Source organism: Choloepus didactylus, chromosome 9 (assembly GCF_015220235.1).
Source record: "Choloepus didactylus isolate mChoDid1 chromosome 9, mChoDid1.pri, whole genome shotgun sequence".
Lineage (NCBI taxonomy): Eukaryota > Metazoa > Chordata > Mammalia > Pilosa > Megalonychidae > Choloepus > Choloepus didactylus.
Window position 1 is genome coordinate 53472605 of NC_051315.1, and position 25015 is coordinate 53497619.

Here is a 25015-nt window from a genome sequence, read left to right on the forward strand (position 1 = left end):
CTGGTTTATCTGATCAATTCAAAGGTCCTGCAAAGCACTTTCACCTGTTAAAAGCCAATTTTAAAAGATAAAATAATAAAACAGTTGTATAATATTAGAGACAGAACAGACTTTGGGAAATTTAATTACAAAGTCTTACTCTACAGGGGAGAAAAACCAAGTGATGGAGAAAGTCAATGGCTTGCTCAAGGTAGAAGACGATGACAATGAAGATGACAATGACAAGAAGAACCCAACAGAACTACTCTCTCTCAAGCCAGACCAGGGCTTCTTCTGCCATCAGACCTTCTTCTTGGCCCTCTTCCATGCAGATTAGAGAAAAAAGAGAACAACAATTTAGAAACCTGTGTTTTACCCTTGTAAGGTGTGCTGGTTTGAATCTGTTATGTACCCCATAAAAGGCTACTCTCTTTTAATCTACTCTTGTAGGGGCAGACCTATTGTGGGTGGGATCTTTTGATTAGGTTGCTTTCATGGAGATATGACCCACCCAATTGTGAGTAGGACCTTTTGATTGAGTTATTTTCATGGAGATGTGACCCTGCCCATTCAAGGTGGGTCTTAATTAGTTTACTGACATCCTTTATGAGAGGATAAAAGGCAGAGACATTTTGAAAAGAGCTCAGAGCTGACACAGACTAAGACACTTAGAGAGAAAATGCCCAGGGACATTTTGGAGACAGCCACTGCAACCAGAACCAGGAGAGAAGCTAAGAGAAGCAAATCACGGTTTGCACTGGAGAAGCTAAGAGAGGACCCCAGACACTTCAAGAGAAATGTCCTGGGAGGAACAAGCAAGGATGCACAGGAGGTGAGAGAGAGAAGCTAAGACAGAAGCCCAGAGACATTTTGGAGAAAGCAAAGGAAATGAGAAGCTAATCCTGGGAGAGGCCCAGCAGACTCTCACCATGTGCCTTCCCATGTGACAGAGGAAGCCTCTATGCAACTGGCCTTTCTTCAGAGAAGGTATTGTCCTATTGATGTCTTAATTGGGACATTTTCATGGCCTTAGAACTGTAAATTTGTGAACTAATAAACCCCCATTTTAAAAGTCAATCCATTCTGGGTATTTTGCATTCCAGCAGCATTAGCAAACCAGAGCATAAGGATTCTATGTTTCTCTCTCTGAGGCAATCTTGGTTTTCAATTAATCAACTCTACAATACTCTGATGTAGCACATAACTGCATCTTACTAGTGTTAATATTTTACCACTAAAATTTCTAGATTTTTCAAAGACAAGGGCCTAATTCAGCAATAACTCTTAGATTAAAAAGGAAAGATGAGCCAATAGAAAGCAGAGTCCAGAATCTGATTAGAAGGACAGAAGATGGTGGTAACCATACTTCTCTGTGGTCATCACAGTGATAAAGACAGAGGTGTGAGAATACCAAATATCCACAGGTTGACTGAATTATGGTGTGAGGGATTAAAAATAATAACAGAGTAAAGTAGCAACCAAGAGAACAACCTGATCTGACTTAATTCACCCCAGACAGGGAGTCAAGGCAGTATGGGAGGCTTACACCAGGACAGCAGGAGAGAAGCCTGCTTCTCTCTGCCTGGCCTCTGCTAACACAGCTGGTTCCAGAGAAGGGCAAGTCTCACCATGAGGTCCCATGTGTCACAGTGGTAGAGAGGCTACGTTAACTTCATACCATGAGTACTTGCAAAGGAAGTCTCCTATCACTGATTAATTTCAATGCCATTTTTCTAACTCAGTATGCAACTTCAGGGAACTTCAAAATTTTGTACACTAAAAATAAGGAAGAGAAATTCACCTTAATTCCATAAATGATCTATTGTTCTTTGAACAGTATTAATTCTTTAAAGTTTAATAAGTTTATAATAAGTATAGTTCTTTACTTTTAGGTCAGAGGGAAAGCTGGCAGAAACCAATGGCTCAGAGGCATTTTATGAGGATATAATGAGTAATGTGCTTAGAACCTTGCCTGGCATATTAGTAAGCACTATATAAGCATTAGCCATTACTTCTGTTATTGTGATTGTGACCCTTGGAAAATCTGATGAAAAATACAATGGTAAAGTATGCATTATGCCTGGGAAAGCTCTAAAACGGAAGCAGATTAAATATTATAGTGTGTGTCTTTCCGCTGAATGAAACCAGTCATATTTTTGGAAGTACAGACAGCTGTATCCCGTATATCAAACTGCAAGTGCCATGGTAACCACTGTTCCTAGGCAATTGTAGAATTATGTGTGTGGTCCACTTTCTATATAATAAATATGAGGAGAGTGGAGGGGAAAGGCAAATGTTTGGTGATAATCTGGAGAAAAAAACTAAAATGAAGTGTATTTCTTAAAGATTAAAAAGATATGCTCCATTACAACTGAGCAGTACAACCTTAATTACTGAGTCAAATAAATATGAGCAAAATTCATTAAACAAAAATAAAATCAAATATATACTTGTATTTTTCATGAATATGCTTATAAACCTAGTTGTAAACCATGTATATTAAAAAGATAAAATTGAGTTAAAAAATGAATAATGTAAAACTTTTTGAAAGAAAATTACATTAGTTGTTAAAAAGTAACAATCTAAGTATTAAATTTCACTTGCTTAATACTGGATGGCAAAGAAATGCAATTTCTCAATATTTGACTCACTTGTCTGCAGAAGAATGCAAACTGAGTCCAAATAAAATGTCCAGTCAAGATCACTTCCTTACTATATTTCTAGCCAAAACCCAAAACCCCAAAGAAAATGATGTACCATGCTAGTAGTCAGGGAAAAACCTACTCGCTGTTGCATATACAATTATAAGCAACAGAGCTTCACTGAACACATGCAAAGATGAATTCCCAAGAGGCTCTGTGAATTCTATTGGTAAAGAATACCCACAACTTCTAGCCAACTCTTTTTCTTCTTCAAATGTAAAAGATGCTTAAAAGTGTCATTTGTCAATAAGACCAGGGCATCTTTGGGCCACTGATTGCATTAAATGTGCTCTTCATAGACATTTGGTCAGCAGTTAAAGTGCAGAAACTGGATTTCTAAACTTAGTTTTAACCCCAGAATTCTAAGTCACTTTTAATTTGAATCAGTGTCATTTGAATTTCTGAGTTTCATAAATGACAATCTTTGTGTAAATATCTGTATACATTTTATACATTGATAGATGTGACATGGTTCATACAATAACAGCATAAGCCAGCCATTATATATCTTGTTACAAAAAAGGCATTTCAGATCTTTAGGGAGGATCATATTTAGAAAATGCTAGAAAAGTACCAAGAAAAACTGCCAAAAAAAATTCTAATTACTATGTGTTCTTTTACAAATGAACGTTTTTGTAGAGGATAGTATGTTCACCTTTTAAAAGGAAAATGACAAGTGGTTTGAAATCAAGTGAGAGTGCAGAGAAAATTGGGGACATGAAAAGGACACTAGAAATGACAGTGAGATATTTATTCTTTGAGATGTAGTTTTTATATGGAGAAAATAATTTTAGATGTAGAATTATTCCAAAGAAAGATTAGGGTAAGTTATTTTACTAACTTGGATCTTTCTTGAATCCTCTTTGGAAATCACACATTCAGTTTCGGAAATTAACTGAGGAAATAAAAATCTTTTTAGGTGAGTATGTGCAGCTTAAGTTACAAAGTCATTATCTGAATACCTTAATTTGTAAATATTGAGAAATGTCTTAAAAGAATGAGGCAAATTATTCATGTGGACAGCCAAAAATTATATTTGCTTGACAAAACTTTTTCCAAGAGCGGATAGATTGACTTATCTGCAAGCCTTGACTAAGGCAAACATAATATTAAATCAATAGCTACTTTGAAGAATACCCATACCTCAAGATTAATACAACTGTGCTAATTAGAAATCACTTTGTCATGTATTACTGTTATCTAGCCCCAATTTCTATTGCTTTGCCCATATCAAATAAGCATTTTCTTTCTGCTATATCAAAGGGGAAAAAAAAAACTGGAAAAATCAGAGTGCTCTACTTCTGTTAAACAGCACACCCTTGTGGTTTATTTCATACCTTAAACCAGAAAAATTACAGGATGAGAGTGTATCTAAAATTCTTTACGGACTTAGAACTGATTCCATCATATTTATCTTTTCCAATTATATATTTTCCTGGCATGCCAGTATATTCTATCATTAGAAATTGTGCCTTTTTAAAATATCAAGTTCAAAATTAAATTCAGATAGATAAAAAATATATAGTTATCATAGCTATCTTTGATCTTAAATTTAAAACAAGTAAGCAGTAAAATAAACAAAATTCACCCATAAATTTATATGTTTTTCTGAATTTTCTGGATATCTGCATCTTTCTATAAAAACAATTTAAATTTGAGTCATTTTTTTATATTACACTATGTTAACATGCATTACATTTTAGTTATTGGAAGCTCTCAGTAAAACCTTCCTGGGACTCTGGCTTTTCTGTAAAAGTTTATTTAAGAGAAAATATCTCTAAGGATTACCTGGACCAATTATTATAAAAAATAAATGTAAGTAATGTTTAAATTACCCAAGTACTTCTGAAAATTTACTAGATATACAAATAAAACACTGAAATTTTGTTATAGTTTAATGAGTGTGACAATTATTCTCATTGTATATATTGTACCTGGCTATGAGATAGCTGTGTTTTAAATTTACTGATCAATTATCTTGAACACCTATTATGAATTGCTGGAGAATACAATTCCTGCCCTCTGGCTGGGAGGGAAAAAAAGGAAAAATTTAACAGTGCTACAAATTTTAAAGAATACTATAACACTAATGTTTTTATTCCTAGAGGATGGAGTAAGTAAAAAATGTTACATCTATTAATGAAATATTATGTGGCCTTTAAAAAGGGGAGGCTTCTTTATGTACCAAAAGGTGAGGTATAACATAATACATACAGCATATGACAGTGGTGAGGGGTGGGGGTAATATGTAGCATGAATATCAGCTTGAATATAACTATATTATTTCTAGGATACATAAGAAACTATTATTGGTGGTTATCTCTGGAGAGGAGAACCAGTACAGATTTTCACTGTATTTCCCTTTTTATCTTTAGAATTTTGTATCATATCAATATACTACATATGCAAATACACAAATAAAAAATTAAAAGGCACAAGATAGACCAAATTCAAAGAAAGTAAAGATCACTCTGCTGGAATCTGGATTTAGAAGATGATGGTGGGGTCACCCATTCTAAACGGATAGGAAGCAGGACTTTGAATGAGAGACAATGAGTCAAGTCTTCGGGTTCGAGTTAGAAGTGTCCTGAAAATAATGCGGCATTAAAATTTAAAGTAAAATTGTGATGAGTTTTGTAGAGAACTTTGAATGCCAGGCAAATAACAGAGAACTATGCAAAGTTTCTGAACTGGGAAGTAATAATTAGGAAATATAAATGTGGCAGCTTGGCACATTCAGCCAATTCTAAAGGCAAGAAGTGGAGAGACAAGTTAAGTCTGGATTCTCTTTACTCTTTGCCCTGTATTTTCTCTAGTCACAACTACAAGAGGGGAAATGGAAAATAGAGAAGAGGGAAACATTATGAAGGGCGTTGAATAAAGGATTAGTCACTAACTAGATGTGAGAAGAAAAAAAGAAGAAAACATCAATGGTGATCTTGAGCTTTTTAGTCTGAGAGGAAATAAAGTGAGTTTGGTTTTAAATATATTGAGTTCCAGGTATTGAAGAGTTGATGCACAACAGTGAGTTCAAACCGCACCTGGAAAAATAATAGGACTGGAATTACAAAGTTGTGAACGATCAACACATGTATTAGCAAAGAACAGATGTTTTCTCTAAAGGCATATGGTATATAATAGGCTATAAGCAAGAATTCAGGTACCTCCAAATTTAGAAAATGGGTAAAGGACATGGAAACAGGAAAAAAAAAAAAAAAATAGAAAGAGGAACTGAGCTATAGGAAGAGAATCAAGACCAAGTGAGAGAGAAATCTCAAGACCTAGAAGAAACCAATCACATCAAACACTGCCAAGAAGTTAAGGAAGTAAGTGCCGAGATGCCTATGTAGGCACAGTTCACATGAGCGTGCAGGCACACATTCACATTCACAAATAGGACCCAGCTTCACCGTTAAGCATCTTTGTAATGAATAAGTGAAAAATGACTCTTCATCTTGTCTAGGAAAAAACAAATAATTCTGGGTCCTACTTAACAATACATCAAAGACCCATCCAGATGCCCAGATCAAAAGAAAAAATAATTTAAAAATTACATAAAGATGTGTAACTTGCCAAAGGCAATATACAATTTTTTTTTTTTTTTTTTTTTTACCTAACATGGGGGCACCAACTGCTCATACAGCAGAAGATGAGGATCAAAAGAAATAGCTTTTGATGAGGTCACTGCTAGCTCAGCCTAGAATTTTAAAAACAGACTATTAGAATGACAACATAGACCTCTTGAGGATCAAAAGACAAAGGAACTTTACTGGGAAAATACTGGATGAAGATAGCTGGAATAAAGATTTGGAAGCTGGGGCTAAAATACATTTCTAAATAAAGAAAAAAGATGGCCTTTGGGAACTACTCAAGAGCATAATAATTTACATTCTTATAATGCATTTGTATGGTAATTAAAAATATAAAACAATTCTGAAAATGCTACTTTTTAATGATTTACTGTGAAGGAATTTAAAGGAACTACCAACACAAAAATGGGGTCTTATGGGGCAGTAACTTGGCCTCTGATTATCTCATTTAGTTTCAATCTCCTGTTTCTTGCTTATGCCCAGATATGCCATAGTCTTCACATCCCCATGTCTGTGAACAGGGTCCCTCTCTTGCTTAATAACTGCACTCGCACACATATGTTAAGACTGACTCAAGAATCACTCTTTTCTGAAGATTTGCCCAACTCACAGTTACTTGGGAAAAACTTTGTCAGTAAACAATTCTATCATTTGTAAAAGATTTATACCTAAGACATTAAATTAAAAAGAATCAATAGAAATAAGGTCATTTAATAGATGATTTTACAGTCACTATTATGTTTAATCATTCTTTGTCTATTTTTGTTGGAGTTACTATTTATTTTCTAAAGACATGCATGATGGTTTGTAAACTAAAGCTAAAATCTACAATTAAAATCTTAAAAAGTCAAACAAGCAGATTAACATGTATCAGGTGGTTGGGGTGAGTTAATTTACTAGAGCATTGAATTTACCAAGCTTCCAAAGGAGGAATAAAGCTTTTCAACTAGATACAAGAAAACTTCTCAGTATCTCAAATATCTCAATATAAAATTTGCTCTCAAAGCTATTTAAATCGTATTTTACCTGAATACAAGCAACAAAATATATGGCCTCATGTTCAATAACATGTACTCAATTCATTTACATTCCACATGACTAAAGCAGGGAATGTACAGATTGTATAGGCATGAAAGGTAGTTTACAAGTGGGTCTTCACAAAAAGGCATACTCAGGGAAAATTTGGGATTAAAGAGAAGCAATAATAAGAAAGTTTGAGGAAAAGGTACACCTAGAACAGAGCTTTGAAGACGGGACCGCAGAAAAGTAATTCTATAAATGCAATATATGATCCTGGACTAGATTTAACAATGCAGGAGAAAAGGCCCCAAAGAACATTATGGGACATTTGAAAAAAATTGAAATGTAGACTATATGTTTCATATCAATTTCAAATTTCTTGAACTTGATAACTGTACTTAATATGGTTACATAAGTGAATACCATTGTTCTTAGGACATATACATGGATGTACTGTTTTAAAGGATCATGATACATGTAATCTACTCTCAAATGTTTAGAAGATAGATAGATAGATATAGGTATAGATAGATAGATATAATGGAAAGAGGGAGGGAGGGGAGGAAGGAAGGGAGGAAGAGAAGGAAGGAAAAGAAAGAACGAGCTAGCAAAGGTGGCAAAATGTTAAAAGCTGGGAAATTTGGTATTTGGATGGGGATTTATTGGAGTTGTATGTATTGTTTTTGCATTATTTTTGCAACTTTCCTATAAATTTGAAATTATTTAAAAAAGTTTTTTTAAAAAAGTAATTGCAATATATTCTAAATAAAAACACTCTTTCATTTTACCATTGAACATCCAAGTATGTACCAGGGAAACACCAAGAATCCCTAAGAAACCCCCCTGAGAATCTCAGAGTCAGATCAAGAAGATATATCTAGTTAGGAACTCATGAAGGCAACACAAATACTATGCCATTGTGTTTCTTTTTAAAGTGTTGTTCCAAAATAAGTATCTCCATTCCTAAAATTGCTATGAGCATACATCATTACACAAGAGCCCTTGGCTGGGCCTGAGTGAACCAAGACTTAAAGTTTTATGGAATCATTTGTGTGCTTGAATTTGAAAACTTAGTTAAACTTGTCATACATTTTTTTACTGCATCACAGAACTATACATATGTATAGAATCTCTTTCTATTACCAATCTTATAGTAACTAGTGATTAAGCTTATTACATATTAGTAGGAGAAAAAAGACAAGTTATGTAAAAGGAAAAATAGATGGCTCCTCTCACCCCACCCCAACAAAACAAAACAAGCTACAAACCTTATTTGTTTCATCCACACTCATGGATTTCACTACACAGGAAGCTGGCCTCTTCTGGGTGTTGGCAAGGTCCTGCGGGGCACTCAGTGACGCTGGCATTGGAGGTAATGGAGCTCGCCTCTTCTTGGGTGCATCTGATGGCAGGGTGTTTGAAATGTACTGTTTGGAAATGGTATTGGACCTTGTAAAAGTCGGGCGAGGCTTACTTATGAGAGGGGTTGCCGGGGCACTTGCTGTCTAATAAAGAATGAAAAAGGCAAAACCTACATTTAATTCCAAAATAAAAAGTACATACAATTAAAAAAAAAGATTTGAAGAATCTTATAAAATGCTACATAAAAAACAAAACACTTACTTGCTCCCGCTTTTTCTTACTACGTTGAAAAAAGCTGAAAAACCCTTTATTTTCTTTCTCCTTCATAATGTCTAGGTTTTGTGAAATTTGGCAAGACTCTAAAACAAAAGAAAAGCATCTTACTTTTGTGCATAGAACAAGGTAGTATGTTCCTTTCCAAGGTTTCCTTCTATTACCTTCCCTCTAGAAATGTATGTAACGTTAAAAGTTACTATTTATAGTCTACTATGAGCTAGGCAATCTGCTAGGCATCTTATATACAGTATCTTATTTCATATTCCAAGCAACAAGCAAGTTTAGTATTGTTCCTACTTCACAGCAGAGGAAACCAATGCTTACAGAAACTCTGAAACATACTCAGGGCCACCAAGGAAGTGACAGAATACAGATTCAGTTCTTTGTGACTCAATAGTTTGTGTTCTATATACAATTACCAATATTTCAAAAGAAAAAAAGACATCTTGGAATTAACTGAGATGTGAAGTCATGTCCATGATGTTGGTCCCTTAGTTAATTTTGGATTATAATTTTGCCTCAGAACTAAACTATCATGAAATATTTCATTCTCTAAAACATGATTCATCATAATTACTTAGTAAATTGTTAACCATTTTTATAAATATTATTTCAATCCGTGATTTTTCAACTGGGGGCAATTTTATACCCAGGAGACACCTGAAAATATCTAGGGATATTTTTCATTGTCACAAGTGAGGGCCACGTGTCACTGGTCTCTAGTGGGTAGAGGCCAGGGATATTGCTAAACCTCCTACAATATACAGGACAGTGCTAACACCCCCTCCCCCAGACCCCACCACCACAGCAAACAATCATATGGTCCTAAATGTCAGTAGTGCCAAGGGTGAGAAACCCCACTTTAATTAGAATGGCAAATGTCAAACCTGAAGGCTACATACATATTTCTTTAAATTTTTCCAAAAGGTTATTACCTAGTGTCCAATAAAAGGGCCTAAAAACAATGACAAATCAAGTAGCACTGAGCCATCCTGGCCCAGGCTGTCTTTAAATGTCATTTCCCACTAAAAGGAACCATAAATGTTTAAGAACAGTTGATTGTTAGTTTGTATCAAGGAATATACAAGATGAGTCTGGAACATCTTATCACAACCTAAAGAAAGCTATCAAAGTGTACAGTAGGAATAAAACTTGATTAGACATCTACCAGAAAAACCCAGTGTTTTAATAGTATTAATAGTATTAATAACAGACTGAAACACGTAACATATGTTTAACATATGCATTCATATCTTAAATAAATTCATAAAAAAATAACAGCTCTTTATTGTTCACCTTGGTATAGTACTAAGGAACCGAACCATTATTTTAAACACTGATAAAGGGAAAGAATTACATGTTTACCCTGCCTTTTCTGAATGGATTCTAACTAGGCAATGAAATAGCTGATATGGGACATTTGCTCTTTATAAATATCCCAACTAATAATTAAATGAGTGTTTGCAATAGATTATCACCATTTTTCAATCCCTAATTAACTAAGATTTAGGCAATGATCATCAACGGCTAACATCAAAAAAGACAATTTGTCATTTGTGTGTCTCCTAATAAAGTACACAATACCATCTATGAAGTATTCTTGCCAAGAAATATCTCACCCAAATTGGGTCAAGTCTCTGGGTTTAAAAATCAATTTACAGGAAATAGAGAGTACAGAGAAACATGTTAAGTGATAGCACAGGATGCAAAAAGTAAAATCTTGAATGTGGGTAATTCCATGAGACAAATAATCCAGTTTCTTCAAAAAATAAATTGCAAATTAAAAAAAAAAAAACTAAGAGAGTGAGTGGGGATCTATAGATATTAAAAACATTCATATCATCAATCAAATGGGTTTAGTAATAAATCATGATATAATTTCAATGATATTGGAAATAAAGTACTGCATATCAAAACTTGTGGGTTACAGGTAAAGCAGAACTCAGGGGTATATGTATGATCCTAAATGCTTTTATTTACAAGGGATGTTTAAAATACTAAATTATGACAAAATAGGGGCTGTTCCAGGAAAGCAAAGATTAGTTAACACCAATAAATATATTATATTAATCCAGTATGTTTCAATAATACATTAAGGGAGAATACATTGGGGGAGAAGGCAGGGGTGTTGGGCTTCCCCACCTCATGCTCACAGACATTGGGGACTAGCGGTTTGATGGGCTGAGCCCTCTATCACAGGACTTGCTGTTGGGAAGACTGTTACTGCAAAGGAGAGGCTAGGCCTGATTATAATTGTGCCTAAGGATCTCCTCCTGAATGCCTCTTTGTTGCTCAGATGCAGCCCTCTCTCTCTAGCTAAGCCAACTTGGCAGGTGACATCACTGCCTCCCCCCTACATGGGATCTGACACCCAGGGGAGTAAATATCCCTGGCAACGTGGAATATGACTCCCGGAGAGGAATCTAGACCTGGTGTTGTGGGATGAAGAACATCTTCTTGACCAAAAGGGGGATGTGAAATGAAATGAAGTAAGTTTCAGTGACTGAGAGATTCCAAAAGAAGCCAAGAGGTCACTCTGGTGGGCACTCTTATGCACAATATAGACAACTCTTTTAAGGTTCTAATGAATTGGAACAGCTAGCAGTAAATACCTGAAACTATCAAACTGTAGTCCAGAACCCATGAATCTTGAAGACGACTGTATAACAAAGTAGCTTATGAGGGGTGACAATGTGATTGGGAAAGCCATGTGGATCACGCTCCCCTTTGTCCAGTGTATGGATGGATAAGTAGAAAAAAAGGGGCAAAACAAACAAACAAATAAACAAAAAAACTAAAGGAAGAATGGAAGGGGGACAATTTGGGTGTTCTGTTTTTACTTTTTTTTTTTTATTCTTGCTTTCACTTTTTCTGGTACAAGGAAAATGTTAAAAAAAATTGGGGTGATGAATGAACAATTATATGATGGTAATGTGATCAATGGATTATATACTTTGGATGATTATATGGTATGTGAATAAATCTTAATAAAAAAAGGTCCTATATCTGGTGCTTCAAATATTAAATAAGCAATATGTATTCTGTACAATTATCTTTTGGCAATACAACTAATAGTAATGAACATGTGAATAGCACTTTATAGTAAATATTTTATTCACATGCTAAATTTAGTTCTCATAACAACCCTGTGAGGTAGGTTTCATAACAAATTATCATTCTGAGTCCTTTTTCTAATTTGGAGGATGGTATCATTTACCCTGCTGGGTGTCAAGAAAAAGAAGTAAGTGGTAACACTGCATTATACAGCTGAGGAGCTACAAGACCATGCAGATTAATTAACTTGCACAGAGACACCAGGCATTAATTGATAGAGCTGATACTAGTATCCATTTAAAGATGATTTATAATACTCTTACTTTTTTTTTCCCTAGAAATGCCATTATTTAATTTTAAGATAGAACACCCCACTAAATGAACATATGTATACAATTAAATTTGGTTGGAACAGTAGCTAGTATGGTGCAATAAATATAACCAGAGTATTTCATATGTTATTTTTAATAAAGCAATTTCCAGGCACCCTATCATCCTCCACCCTAGTCAACCCCCACAGTCTTCACTTAAAGGTCTATGTCAGTGATCACAGGAATACAGAGTTAAAGACTGAGACAGCAGTGAGCTTAAGCTTACTTGGAAAAAGCAACTCAAATACTGTAGTTTCCTATTGCCGGAAAACAGACTAAAAACAAGCACATGAAAAATTCTAAGCCTTCTGATAATATCAGATGGAATAAGGGGGCAGAGGCATTTATAGCATTTGGATTGACCTTGTAGATGCTGACACTAAAAGAAGCTTTCTTAATTTTACTTTTCCTGTCTCAGAAGGTTCTATTCACAATACTTAATACTTTGAATAAACTAATACTTTTATGGGAGCAATCTTAGAAATCAATGTTGTCAACACCCTCAGAGGCCAAAAAGACTACAGAATTTGCTCACAGTTACAAATACAGACAGTGGCTAAATTAGAAACAAAAACTAAGTACATGTAGCAAAATGTTGGTCATGAAAAGAACCAAAGAAACCACTTTTAACAACTCCTTAATTATTATAGAAGTGGAAAGTGAGGTACAGACAGATTAAACAATTTGCACAATCAACTTCCCCAATTAGCTTGACAGCTAAGGCAACATCAGAATTTAAATGCCTATTTTAGGATTCCTAGCTATAATATACTTTTTAAGGTCACAGGAATTTTCAAATCTTTTTGATTAGGCTGGTTGTCATCACAGCCACCAACAATAAATAATCATACTTTTACTTTTGTGGGCTAATTCTTGGAATTGAAAGGGTCAGTATACTTCAGAAAAATTGGAAGTAGTAAAAAAAAGATTCCAATAACACTCAGCATGTTCAGTTTATTCCATTTTTTTAGTAGGGCAGTAATTATTACAGTAATCAATTATCAGAGCCTATCCTTTTTTAATGGGGTAAAAAGTCTTCCAGAGTTTATTATTGAATAATTTTTAATAAAGCTTTCCTGCCTTTATGAAAGTAATATATGTCCATTATAAAATTCTGTAATACAAAGAAAAGGATAAAAAAAAATCACTCATGGCCCTACCACCCAAAGGTAACCACTATTAAAATTTTTGATGTATTTCCCTTCAGAAATTTCATATAAAATTTTTTAACATATAGTATTAAACACATTTATATGCTTTAAAAGCTAATTTTAGCACAAACATTTTCATGCTATTACCAAATATCCACAAACACTTTAAAAATTTTCATATGATGAACATACCATTATTCTTTTGAATAATTTTCAGTGGAAACAACTGAGATCCTTCAATGGTATCACCAAACTATTAACATTTGTACCTTATAAAGATGCTAGAAAAATCATTTTTTCTTGTCTGAGAGTTAGGAATAATGTTTTCTCATATTCTTATGGGGATATAATATCTAAATAATTACTGAAATGTAATTATAATTAAATTCTGAAGTCAATGGGCAACCTATGAATTATTTTTTAGGAAATAAAACCAAAGATTTTCTAAGTTAAAAATCTCTTACAGAATGTACGCATTAGTAATGCCAGGCAAACAGGTAAAATTAGAAGTTTATTTTCAATTTACCCAATAGAGCGATTTTATGTCATAATTTATTTTTACTGACAAGTCTTACCTTGTAAAGATGACTTACTGAAGGCAATAACAGAAGTGGCTATGATAGGAGGGGGTAACAGAGGGTAAATTGACTGTAATGATGATATTTGTTCAACTATAAAATATCACTGAGTTGAAAAAGTAGTCTGTGGATTACATAAAGCCACAGACTCAGAAAAGTTTGAAATTCTCTAAGCACAGAGTGTGTAACTTGCTCCTGCACTAAACTTTTATTTCTCCTAGTAAAACAGATTCATTTTGAAGAAAAAAGCTTGCATTTATCTATCAGATAACCTACAAACCAACATTCTCTAATACCTCCAAATTTTAATACACTAAATTATTTTTCCATAGATTAAAACTGTAAACTATTTCTATTTAGAAAATTTTTGCAATTAGACTCTCCATTCTTAAGTGAGTTTATTTTGGATGCTGACCTTAGGAAAAATTTGGCAAGAAATTTCCAAACTTGAATGATAATTAAGACTCACGATAAAATTGCAGTCAGTCTACAGTAATTCACACTTGGTTAGTAGAACAAAGAATTCACAACCCATAAACTTTTACTTTGTTTTATTCTCAAAGCCACAAAAATTAAGCTAAATTCCACCAAAAAAATGCATACATAGATGGAAAATGTAAAGTGTAGATGACAGCTCAAAAAACTGTTTTCATTCTAAATTCATAAACCAAATTGAAGTTGAATTTTATTATATATTGTTTTCTCTTCTTATTGTCAATGACATGTATTTACTTCTATACACAGGCTCTGTTAGCTTGCAGTTAAGAACTTGAGAACAGTATATATAAACACATACATAATTGTACATGCACATCCTGTCAAATGAGAAAAACCACAATCATTACATGTACATCCTATCAAATGAATAAAACAAAAATCCTTGTTTACCTTTACTGACATCCACAGCATATAATTCTCTTAGACCGAGGTCATTAAGAGATTTTGTCAAGTCGAGGGGCTCCTGGGATTGATAGTCCTTCAACAACAGGGTATGTAATGGATCAAACTCACATTTGCTGCATATAATAGGGATAAGTTCTTGAAGTGATGCATGTGGACTAACTCTCACTATTGTCTTCTGTGTTTTCTTAAAATTGATCACTACTCTCACAGTTTTCTGAAACACAGGTTAAAGCCATATTTATACCACAATTTATTTATTGAAATAGACATTATACAATGTTCTCTTGAATCTCAAATAGTAAGATAATCTACAATTACATGTTCACACAATAAAGAAACAACATTTTCTACTTTGGTGTAAAATTCCTTTCTGATTAATTATAACTTCCTAAATCCAAAGAAAATTCTTAAAAACAAACTTTGCTTAGTAAAATTATCTAGACTAATTTCACAACCTTTGTGTAGTGAAATATTGAGTAAATTTAAATCCAAAAAAGAAAAAAAGTCTCATAACCAATACTACTGATTTTTTATTTTTCCTTAAAATGTTTGCTATAAAATTAGCAAACCTACATAACAAGACAGAAGTATACATGTTTTATTCTATCTTTTAGTCAAGGAATGTTAATATTTCTAATGGTTTATTGGTTGTCTTAATGAAAAGATGTGTTTTTGGTTAAATAGCTAAAATATTTGTGTTTCTGTCTATTTAAAACAGGACAAATGAGATAATCCACATAAAGGGCTCAGCATAGCATCTGGCACTTAGTAAATTATCCACGAACATCAGCTATCATGATTAGCTATTATTATTATAATTATTTTGGCAATTTCTGATATAATATTAAGCAGTATCAAAACAGTGCTTATTCAGATATCTATTACTACTAATTCAACATTATTGAGAATATTTAAGTATCTTATACTTTCAATGCAATTTAATTAAATCCTGTCTATAAATAAAGCTTAGAACCATGACCATACAAAGTGAAATCTACAGTTTGCAGAGCCTCAAAACTAAACATTTATTCATAAAACTAAAACTCCACATATAATCCTATGCTACAGCATAAATAAAACTATTTCCATTTAGATAAAGACCATACATATCTAATTGGAAAACAGTCCAATATCCTAATTAATGCTTAATGTTCAATAGCATATTGTAGAAAGGAAATGTTTTAATTTTGAAAAAAAAACTGTCAACTGTTTTGTAAATGTTTCATAATGTAATGAAGAAAATGTGGATAAATATATCATTCAAATCAAATGTAAATGAATGAGCATTAAATAGACAAAATTTTATGTATTTTTTAAGGTAAAAACAGGTGATACTGTTCAAATGAAAGAACATTTCTTGTAATCCAAAAACTTCTACCCCAATAGCCTCTAGAACAATTTTATGGCAAAAAGAACTAATGATATTAGAATCATTGGGATTAGAAATTTTGCTAAAAATTCCTATGCCATTGTGTATCTCAAATTAATAATTTAGAAGTTATTAAATGAAAACTCTATCTTACTAAGTGTAGAGGAGCCAAAAACATATTTTAATAAATTCTTAAATGACCTTTCATTAAAAGATTCTAAACCCTTTCAATATAAAATGCTTTTCCAAAAGAGTAGCTTAAAATAGAGTCTGATACAGTCTCTGATACAGTCATCACTTGAGGTCATCTAAAATCTGAATTATTTCCTAAATTCTACTTAATCCAAGGATCAATAACCAAATGCATCCTAAAGAAAGGAAAATATTATAGCCATATTTGCAGCAAATTTGACCAGGAAAACCCATTTTTATTTCATTTATAACGAGCTGCAGATAATGACTAAAATATCAACAATATTTGAACTGTAAGATATAAAAATCTGTAATGAAATTCTTACCTCTGGTATTATAGGTGTAGGTTTTTTCTTATCCAAAATTTTTGGCTTTAAAATTACCTTCTCTACTTCCAACATTCCTATTGGTGTGTTAGGCTTAAATTTGATGGGGTTCTTTTCAGCTGACAGCAAATCAATTGTGTAACTTGATGGATTTAAGTGATACTGTGCACAGAGGAATATCAACAAGTCCATCATAGGTTTGCTGTAAAATAAGAGTAACGGTGGTCAGAAAGGTCAATAAAACAATTTCGTTGTTAAAGTTATTGTTTTGAGGACATGTCTTAAAGTGCTCATGCCTTCAATAGAATAAACAAGGCTATAAGATAGTATTTGTGAGAACAGGTTAAAAAAATCTAACTACCAGATATTTTAACAGGTAAAATTAAAATAGTTACAAAGTCCTGGGTAGAATTCTAGAATTCAGTAGGTTGTGTCCTACTTTAACAATTCACTATATATTTTTTATCTGCCAAATTATCTTCATATTATGAATGTAAGGAGGAGGAAAAGTCCATTCCTTACCTAAGAATAATCAAATAGTTTAGCAGAAGCCCCCTCATGGCATTATTTGGAATACTGGTAGTCTTTAGCTTATGAATAGGTTATGTTCCAAAGTTCTAATAAGAGTGAAGCAATTGAACAACAGAAATAACTACAAAAAATCCTTTTGGCTTTAGAATGTATATAAGGAAGAATGTAGTACAAATTTCTTAACTCATGAAAACAGTATTTATTCAATATTTTCTAGGCTTTGGAGACACAGTATAAGTGACAAGGCATACCTGCTCCCACAGATCTAACACTATACTAGATGGACTAGACCAAGGGTTGGCAAACTACAACCTATGGATCAAAATGGGTCCACATCCTGACTTTGTAAATAAAGTTTTATTGGAACATAGCCACTCCCACTTGTTTCCCTATCTCCTGTGGCTGCTTTTGTGCTACAAGGTACAGAGATCAAATGGCCCATAAAGCCTAAAATATTTCCTGTCTGGCCCTTGAAAGAAAAAAAGTATGGGCTTTTGTTTCTAGACAATAAACAAGAAACTAAGTGTGTAAGATAATTTCAAATAGTCATTAAGCATTAAATACTAACGGTAATACAGGGCCTATTTCTATAAGAAATCACATAACCAACTTGAGACTCAGGGACACTTCCCAATTTTTTTTCCCTTTCCACAGACTCCAATGGTTGACCCAGAATTGTGCTTTTATTCACACCATCAACAGAGGAGATTATGTGGTTTCTCAATCTTACTTAATTATCAGTCCTTAAGGAAAACATGCTAGAAGATCTTTTGTACAGTGCTTTCCTCAAATGCCTGTCGATCCTAAGATGTTAGTTCATATTTAAGGCATTAAGTCACTGTGTGCAAATCATATTTTTATGGATGGAGATGTAGTGTGAGGTGGGCCTCACTTAAAGTTAATCAGGTTGCCAGTCAGTTTTTGTTTTTTTTTTTTAACAGGGAAATGTAAATGTCAGTAAAAACAATTCTTTAGTTTTTTGAATGGAGATAGGAAACTGGCTACTGGCTTGCAGGAACTTGACAGGGAAATGAGGCCAGGAATCCCACAATTCAGTATACAATTTTTTTTTTTAATGAAATTTGAGTTAATACTTTATTTATGCACATATGTCACTCATTACTTGCCTCATCCCTAAAAGACTCCCCTACAGATAATATCATTATCGCAGAAAGTCAATGGATTTATAAGACTAAAAATAATTGGAGACCATCATAATATAGTTTGGGACTACTAATATCTTCCTCTTCCATGGCATGTGTTTAGGAACTGGTTATGATTGAGTTGCCAGAAGGAAGAGTTCATCCACTCCAGCTGAGAGGAGGCTAGGCTAACTAAGGTATCAGTTTTCAAACTTGCAGGTAAATCATAATCATCTCGGGGTCTGTGTCTAGCTCTGACCTATAGCTATAGTGCAAGTTTACTCCCAAGGTTCTCCCTGTGAAGCAATCCCTTTAAAGGATTTACCTCTTTTCTTAACTTCATATACATTAACAGTAAGTTAATATCTTTATTTTCTATGCAATTTTAATTTAATACATATTTTCATATGGCACCTCACCTTCACTCTCCTAAGTGGGGATCCCAGGTACAGAGCTTCTCTTGTTCATTTTTATCCAGAGGAGGAATCTCCGTCAGGGGTGGGGAAGGGTTAGTTGTCTGGCATTGTGTGGACTTGAGGTCAAACAACACTTCACATAGACTTTCAAATCTACCTGTGCTACAGGCCCCCTACCTCACTTTCACCTTCTGTAGTTACTGCCATTCCAATCTCTAGGATAAAGAGGTATGTTTCTTAATGGTATCCTCACCACTTTTCTGCTCCCTTCCTCCCATACAAGTTGCTACATTATTAAAAAAAAAGTGTTCTCTAGAATATGTTTCAGTCCTCAAAAATGCTTTCCCTGTGTCTTTATTAGATGCTTGCACAATATTTAGTAATTTTATATCCTTCTAATTGAGCTATATAGTATGCTCATATGTAAATTTGTCCATGATATCCCAAATTGAGGCCTTGGAAAGTATATTTCAAGTTTCATCAAGAGAGAGATTAGCGTAATGGTCTCACTGAAGTATATTTTTTGGTAATATAGTATTCTATGCAAGCAATTCCAGACTTGGAAATGGTAGCTTCTCTGATAGTAAATAAAGTTATGAGGGATTAGGTAATGTCTAGGTAAATAAAATGCAATTATCAAATACAATTAAGTTGGGAAAAAAAGAGAATCTTTCCTGCCAACAAAATGGATAGCTGTCCACTCTTGTCTGTGAGTAATTGATGACATATGCAGATTATGACGTTTTTCTTTCTTTCTAAATACAAATGTGCCAAGTAGTAAATATAAAAACACTAAAGCTTACACTTCAAACACCTTTTACTTCATAAATGTATGATTACTTCATAAATGTCTAAATTCACGACAGTCAAAAGACAGTTATTGAAGGCTTGGTTTTGTTTAATTAATCCCCATTTTGTCCTCCTATGTACACACAAAGACATTTAAGGAAAAAAAAATGTTTTCCATGTTAAAAGGTAAGAACAATTTAACCCTTCTTTTAATATATATTGTAATAATGAATTATTAAAATTATGTGACATATTAATTTTCTAACAACAAATTAGGTAGAAAACAGGTCAAGGACATAATAATGGCTTATTCCTTTAATCAATTTTGCCAATTTTGTCACACTATAATCTTTATTTATACCAGATTTTGTGGCAAAAAAAAAAAAAAAGGCTACATGCTTACTACAGCTATATTATGATCCTTGAACCCAAAGCTCCCTAAATGTTTTCTAATAAAAAGGCCCTTTGAAAGACAACTGAAAATCAGAAACTCTTAATGATTTTATTCTCTTACTCCCAGAAGTCAGTTTTTTCTTAAAAATATTCTTATTCCCAGATGAACACAGCAGACTAGAAAGTTCTATAATATACACAAATATATATGGGAATTTAATGCTGCATATGCTATTTCAAATTTGGGGGGAATTTTTTTTTTCAATAAGTGGTATTGGAAAGCTGACTAGCCATCCGAAGAAAAATAAAAGTTGAGAATATACCTTATTCCTTAAAGTAGGCTCCAGGTAGACTAAAAGATCTAAACATGAGGATATAACAGAAGGAAAAGAGAGGGAAATCTCCATCTTTATGTCGCTTGTATTCTAAAGCATCGTCCAATGAAACTTTATACAATGGTGGAAATGTTCTATATCTGGGTTGTCCAATATGGTAACCACTCACCACATGTGGCTATTGAGCACTTGAAATACATTGAGTTAGTGGACTGAAGGCAATGGATTTTTAATTTGATTTCATTTTAATTCAATTTAAATAGTCACATGTATTTAAATGTGAACTTGTCTGTATTGGACAGAGCAGTTCTAGTGCACTGATTCTCAAAGTGTGGTTCCTGTAGGAGCAGCTTCAGCATCTTCTGAAAACTTGCTCAAAATGCAAATTCTCAAGCCCCAGCCCAGACCACTGAATCAGAAACTCTGGGGATGAGGTACCACTGTCTGATCTTGCACTTGTACTGACTTACAGAACTTGTAAAGATTTGGCAATTTCACGGAGTGAGATAGAAAGCCATTGAAGAGTGCTGAGGAGGAGTGATATGATCTCTTTAAACTTTTATTCTACTGTTGTATTCAGAATAGCCTGGGGGCAGGGGGAAGAGGAAGCAACATTGGAAGAAGCCAGGAAACACAAGGTTTTTCCAAAAATTTAGGTGGGAGGTCATGGTGGCATAGACTAGTCAGATTCTAGATATATTGTGTATGAGTATGATAGGGTTTGCTGATGGATTTACCCACGTAGGAAAAAGAGGAGTTAAAGCTAAATTTCTTCAATTGTGCAAATGGAAGGATATTGTTACCATTTATTAAGATGGAGAAGACTGTGGGAAGAACAGCTTTGGAGGAGAAAAGTTGGAGTCTGGTTTGAAATAAATTAAATCTGAAATATCTATAAGACATCAAGCGGAGTAGGCAGTTGGCTATTTAAGTCAGGGTTCAGGAGAAAGGCCCAGGTTATAGACGTCAATTTGGTATCATCAGCCTGCAAGCATTCTTGATTTGGAGGTCCAGTGACTGCCAAGGAGCTCCTGCATGGAATTTGTGGTGGACATAAGAGTACATACAAAACAAAACAGCCTCAGACTAGTTTGAATGCTTGAAGTATTTAAGTTACAGCTTCCAGCACTGAAAATATGGGAGAGGTGACCTGAGCTAGGAGGTTTTGAGGGTGGAAATTACTGTCAAACTCTCCTATAAAGAAACCATAATACTAGAAAAATCTGACATTAACTTTCAGGCAGGCCCTGCTTCCAAAGGGCTGCTGCCAGAATAAGTAGTCACAAATTGCACCCACAGAAAATGAAATCATCTCTTAAATGTAGTGGTTTAGAATTATCCATCTGGATGCCAAATCATTTCTGCCAAAGACAACAGTTTTGGTTTGGGGATAATTACCCTGAGCTGATGCACCTGCCAGCAGTTGGCTAACAGGCTCAGCCACAGGATGCCCCCAGGAAGGAAGCTTATCTTCCTACTTGGAAAGGTAGGGGCACGTGTGAGCAGTCTGCCTGAAACCTGAGGCAAATTATTAAAATTGGAAAGGATTGGATTAACTTCATCGCCACTTCCTCATTCAGATAAGAATTAGTATCTTTCTCACTCTACACTACCACAGCACTTTAAATTTTTGTTTACTATATTACTTAACAGCATCGGCTTTGCCTTGATATTAAATACTATTTTTTTTCTCTTTTAAGACACTGATTTCTTGGAGGACAGATTCGTATTTTTTGGAAACCTCTTCTTTGAAATGAAGAAATTCCTATGAGGTTTCCCACTTCTTTTTAGAAATCATTTACAATCCCTTGTATTACTTTCATATCCATTCTCTCATTTGCACCCAAAACCACGCCCAAAGGCTACTGCCACTTTGTGAATGAAAAAAATTGATGTTAGAAAGGTTATATGACTAGATTATACTGAGCACATACAGAGTCAAGGGAGCAGTTAGGATTAGAATCCACCAGCTACATTAGAATCTTCAGCTACATTTTAGCTCATGGTACCACAAGTCAGGATTCAGGATGGGACAGATGGTTTGGAAGAGGACACAGCTATCTGCTGCAGTTTTACTTCACAGATTGGTGACAACACTAAATCATTTCTGCGTTCTCTGGTGACAGTCTCTGTATTTGTGCCCATTTTAGGGGTGATCTTTTCCTAATTTTGCTAGCTGCTAGATAAGACAAGACTTCCATTTCTGTGTTATAAAAATCCAGTTGGGTAGCAAACATGCAGGTCATGGCTCACTAAAGAGCTTTCAGATCAGCAAGTTGTCCAACAACTGCCATGAGGTGTTTAAACACTTACCAAAAGAGTGCTTAGTTTATCATCTAATAAGGGAGACCTGAGAGTAAAAGGGGGGCACTATCAATAATTACTCCAGGATAATAAGTGCAAACAGGGACTGTCCCAGGAAAATAGGCCCCAGTATCTAACAAAATATTTTTTTACATATCCAATAAATCCTCAAAATTAAATGGAGTTGGGTTTAACTGGTTCTAACTGATCCTTTTAAAATGCATACCAACAACACAATTACACTTAATGATAGTATAAAGAGGCAAATGGGAATTTTCAGAACAGTCTCTATTTTTACTGATACTTTTATCCACCTTTGCTCAGTAATGAGTTCAGAAATGAAGCAATGCTCTCTGTTTGTGTGCATGTAATTAAGTGGATCAGGTACATAAAACAAATACACCTAATCTCAAGGTTGAGAATGCTTATTGAATTAGGCTGCAGGAAACATTAAGAAATGTAAGAGGGAATTCAAAAATGTAAGAGGGAATTCAAAATTGAAGATAAAAATAGAGCAGATTATCAGAACTAAATTGACAAAAGTTCTTATATCAAATATTAAAGACAGAAATTATAAGAGTACTGTTTTCAAAATTCACTGCTTTAGACTGAACTCTACTTGGTCATTTATCTTAAATGTTATATTCAGAGCTAATTATAAATGATTACCTTTATAAAAACTGTGATCTACAAACATACCATATTAAATACACACACATACACCTTTTCCACTCATTGCAATTGGAGTAATGTGAATATGGACAAAGTGAGATAAAATTTTATTTACATGAAAGTTAGAGATCACTAACCAAAAAAAAAAGCAAGTTAAAAGAGAATGTGCAATATGATGTCATATTGTTAAAGGCAAAGTGCATATAAAGGTAGGTATGTACACACATATTTGTGTGCATGTTTGTATATAAAAAGTTATAGCTCAAGATGTTAATACTTGTAGCCTGCCTGCATAATAATGATGTTACTATTTTCTTTTTTTAATCTCTATTTTCTAACTTTCTATCATGTAAAATTACCGTGATTGCACTCATGAAAATTTTTAAATTAACAGGTAAATAAATAAACAAAATGTGGTATATAGATACAATAGAATATTTTTCAGCCATAAAAAGGAATGAAGTTCTTATGCAACAACATGAATGAACCTTGAAGACATCATGTTGAGTGAAATAAGCCAGACAGAAAAGTATAAATATTGTATTATTTCACTGATATGAAATAAGGAGTATATGCAAATTTATAGCAGTAGAAACTAGAATACAGCTTATCAGAGGCTAGGGTAGGGGTAGGGAAGGGGGAGTTAATGCTTAATTGGTACAGAGTTTCTGTCTGGGGTGATGGTAATGGATAGTGGTGAGGGTAGCACAACATTGTGAATGCAACAACACTATACTGTCTATCTGCAAGTGGTTAAATGGCAAATTTTAGGTTGTATATATGTTACCAGAATATAAATTTTAAAAACCCTTGAAATTACAACACAACAGTGAACCCTATTGCAAATTATGGCTTATAGTTAATAGTATAGTTATAATAATATGGTTTCATCAATTGTAACAAGAGTATTACACTAAGGTAAAGTGTTAATAACGAGAGAAACTGAAGGCGGGGGGGCAGCGGTACATGGGAACTCTGTACTTTCTGCATGATTTCTCTAATAAAAAAAATAATAATAGCAACAAGGGTCATTGTTATAAGATGTAGATGTCAAGAGAGGTCAGGGAAGAGGGTGGAACTCCTAGGAACAAGAGGAAGGGGGCAGTTGTCAGTAGTCCACCACCCCTTCCCCACCTGAGAGGGCAGCTGGCCAACAAAAACTGCAGCGATTCCCTGCTCAGTACTGTGGAGGGCAGCACCAGAACCTAGTTTGCAGGACTTTGCAACTCCATCAGTTAAAAACTCAACAGTGCTGTTACACTTAAATACTTTACAAGTTTAAATCCCAACTTTTAAAAAAAGCAGCTACAGCTGAATAAGTATCTCAACCAAATGTAAGCATTCTCGTGGAATTCTCCACAATTTATGCCAGGCAATTGTCTTTCAGCAGTATGTTTTGAAAGCATATCACTGATTACATATATGTATTTACCACACATTTCTCATCATTTGACACCTTTCAATAAACGTTAAGTAGGAAGTGAGCCTTTGAAATTCTTCTAACATTCATACTGTTGTGTTACTGTTTTTGTTTTGTTTTTTTAACAAAAATGAACCACA

General features: G+C 34.0%; 1 protein-coding gene across 2 annotated transcripts in view; it reads right to left on the reverse strand.

The window, feature by feature from the left end:
• Positions 1-25015, reverse strand: part of COBLL1 (cordon-bleu WH2 repeat protein like 1) — a 155953-nt gene that overhangs the window by 31988 nt on the left and 98950 nt on the right. For both annotated transcript variants that reach the window (XM_037848748.1, XM_037848749.1), the window contains exons 4-7: positions 16874-17075; positions 14972-15200; positions 8915-9012; positions 8560-8796 (exon numbers count right to left, since the gene is read on the reverse strand). In XM_037848748.1, coding sequence (XP_037704676.1) covers positions 8560-8796; positions 8915-9012; positions 14972-15200; positions 16874-17075 — 766 coding nt within the window. The remainder of the gene's footprint in view (positions 1-8559; positions 8797-8914; positions 9013-14971; positions 15201-16873; positions 17076-25015) is intronic.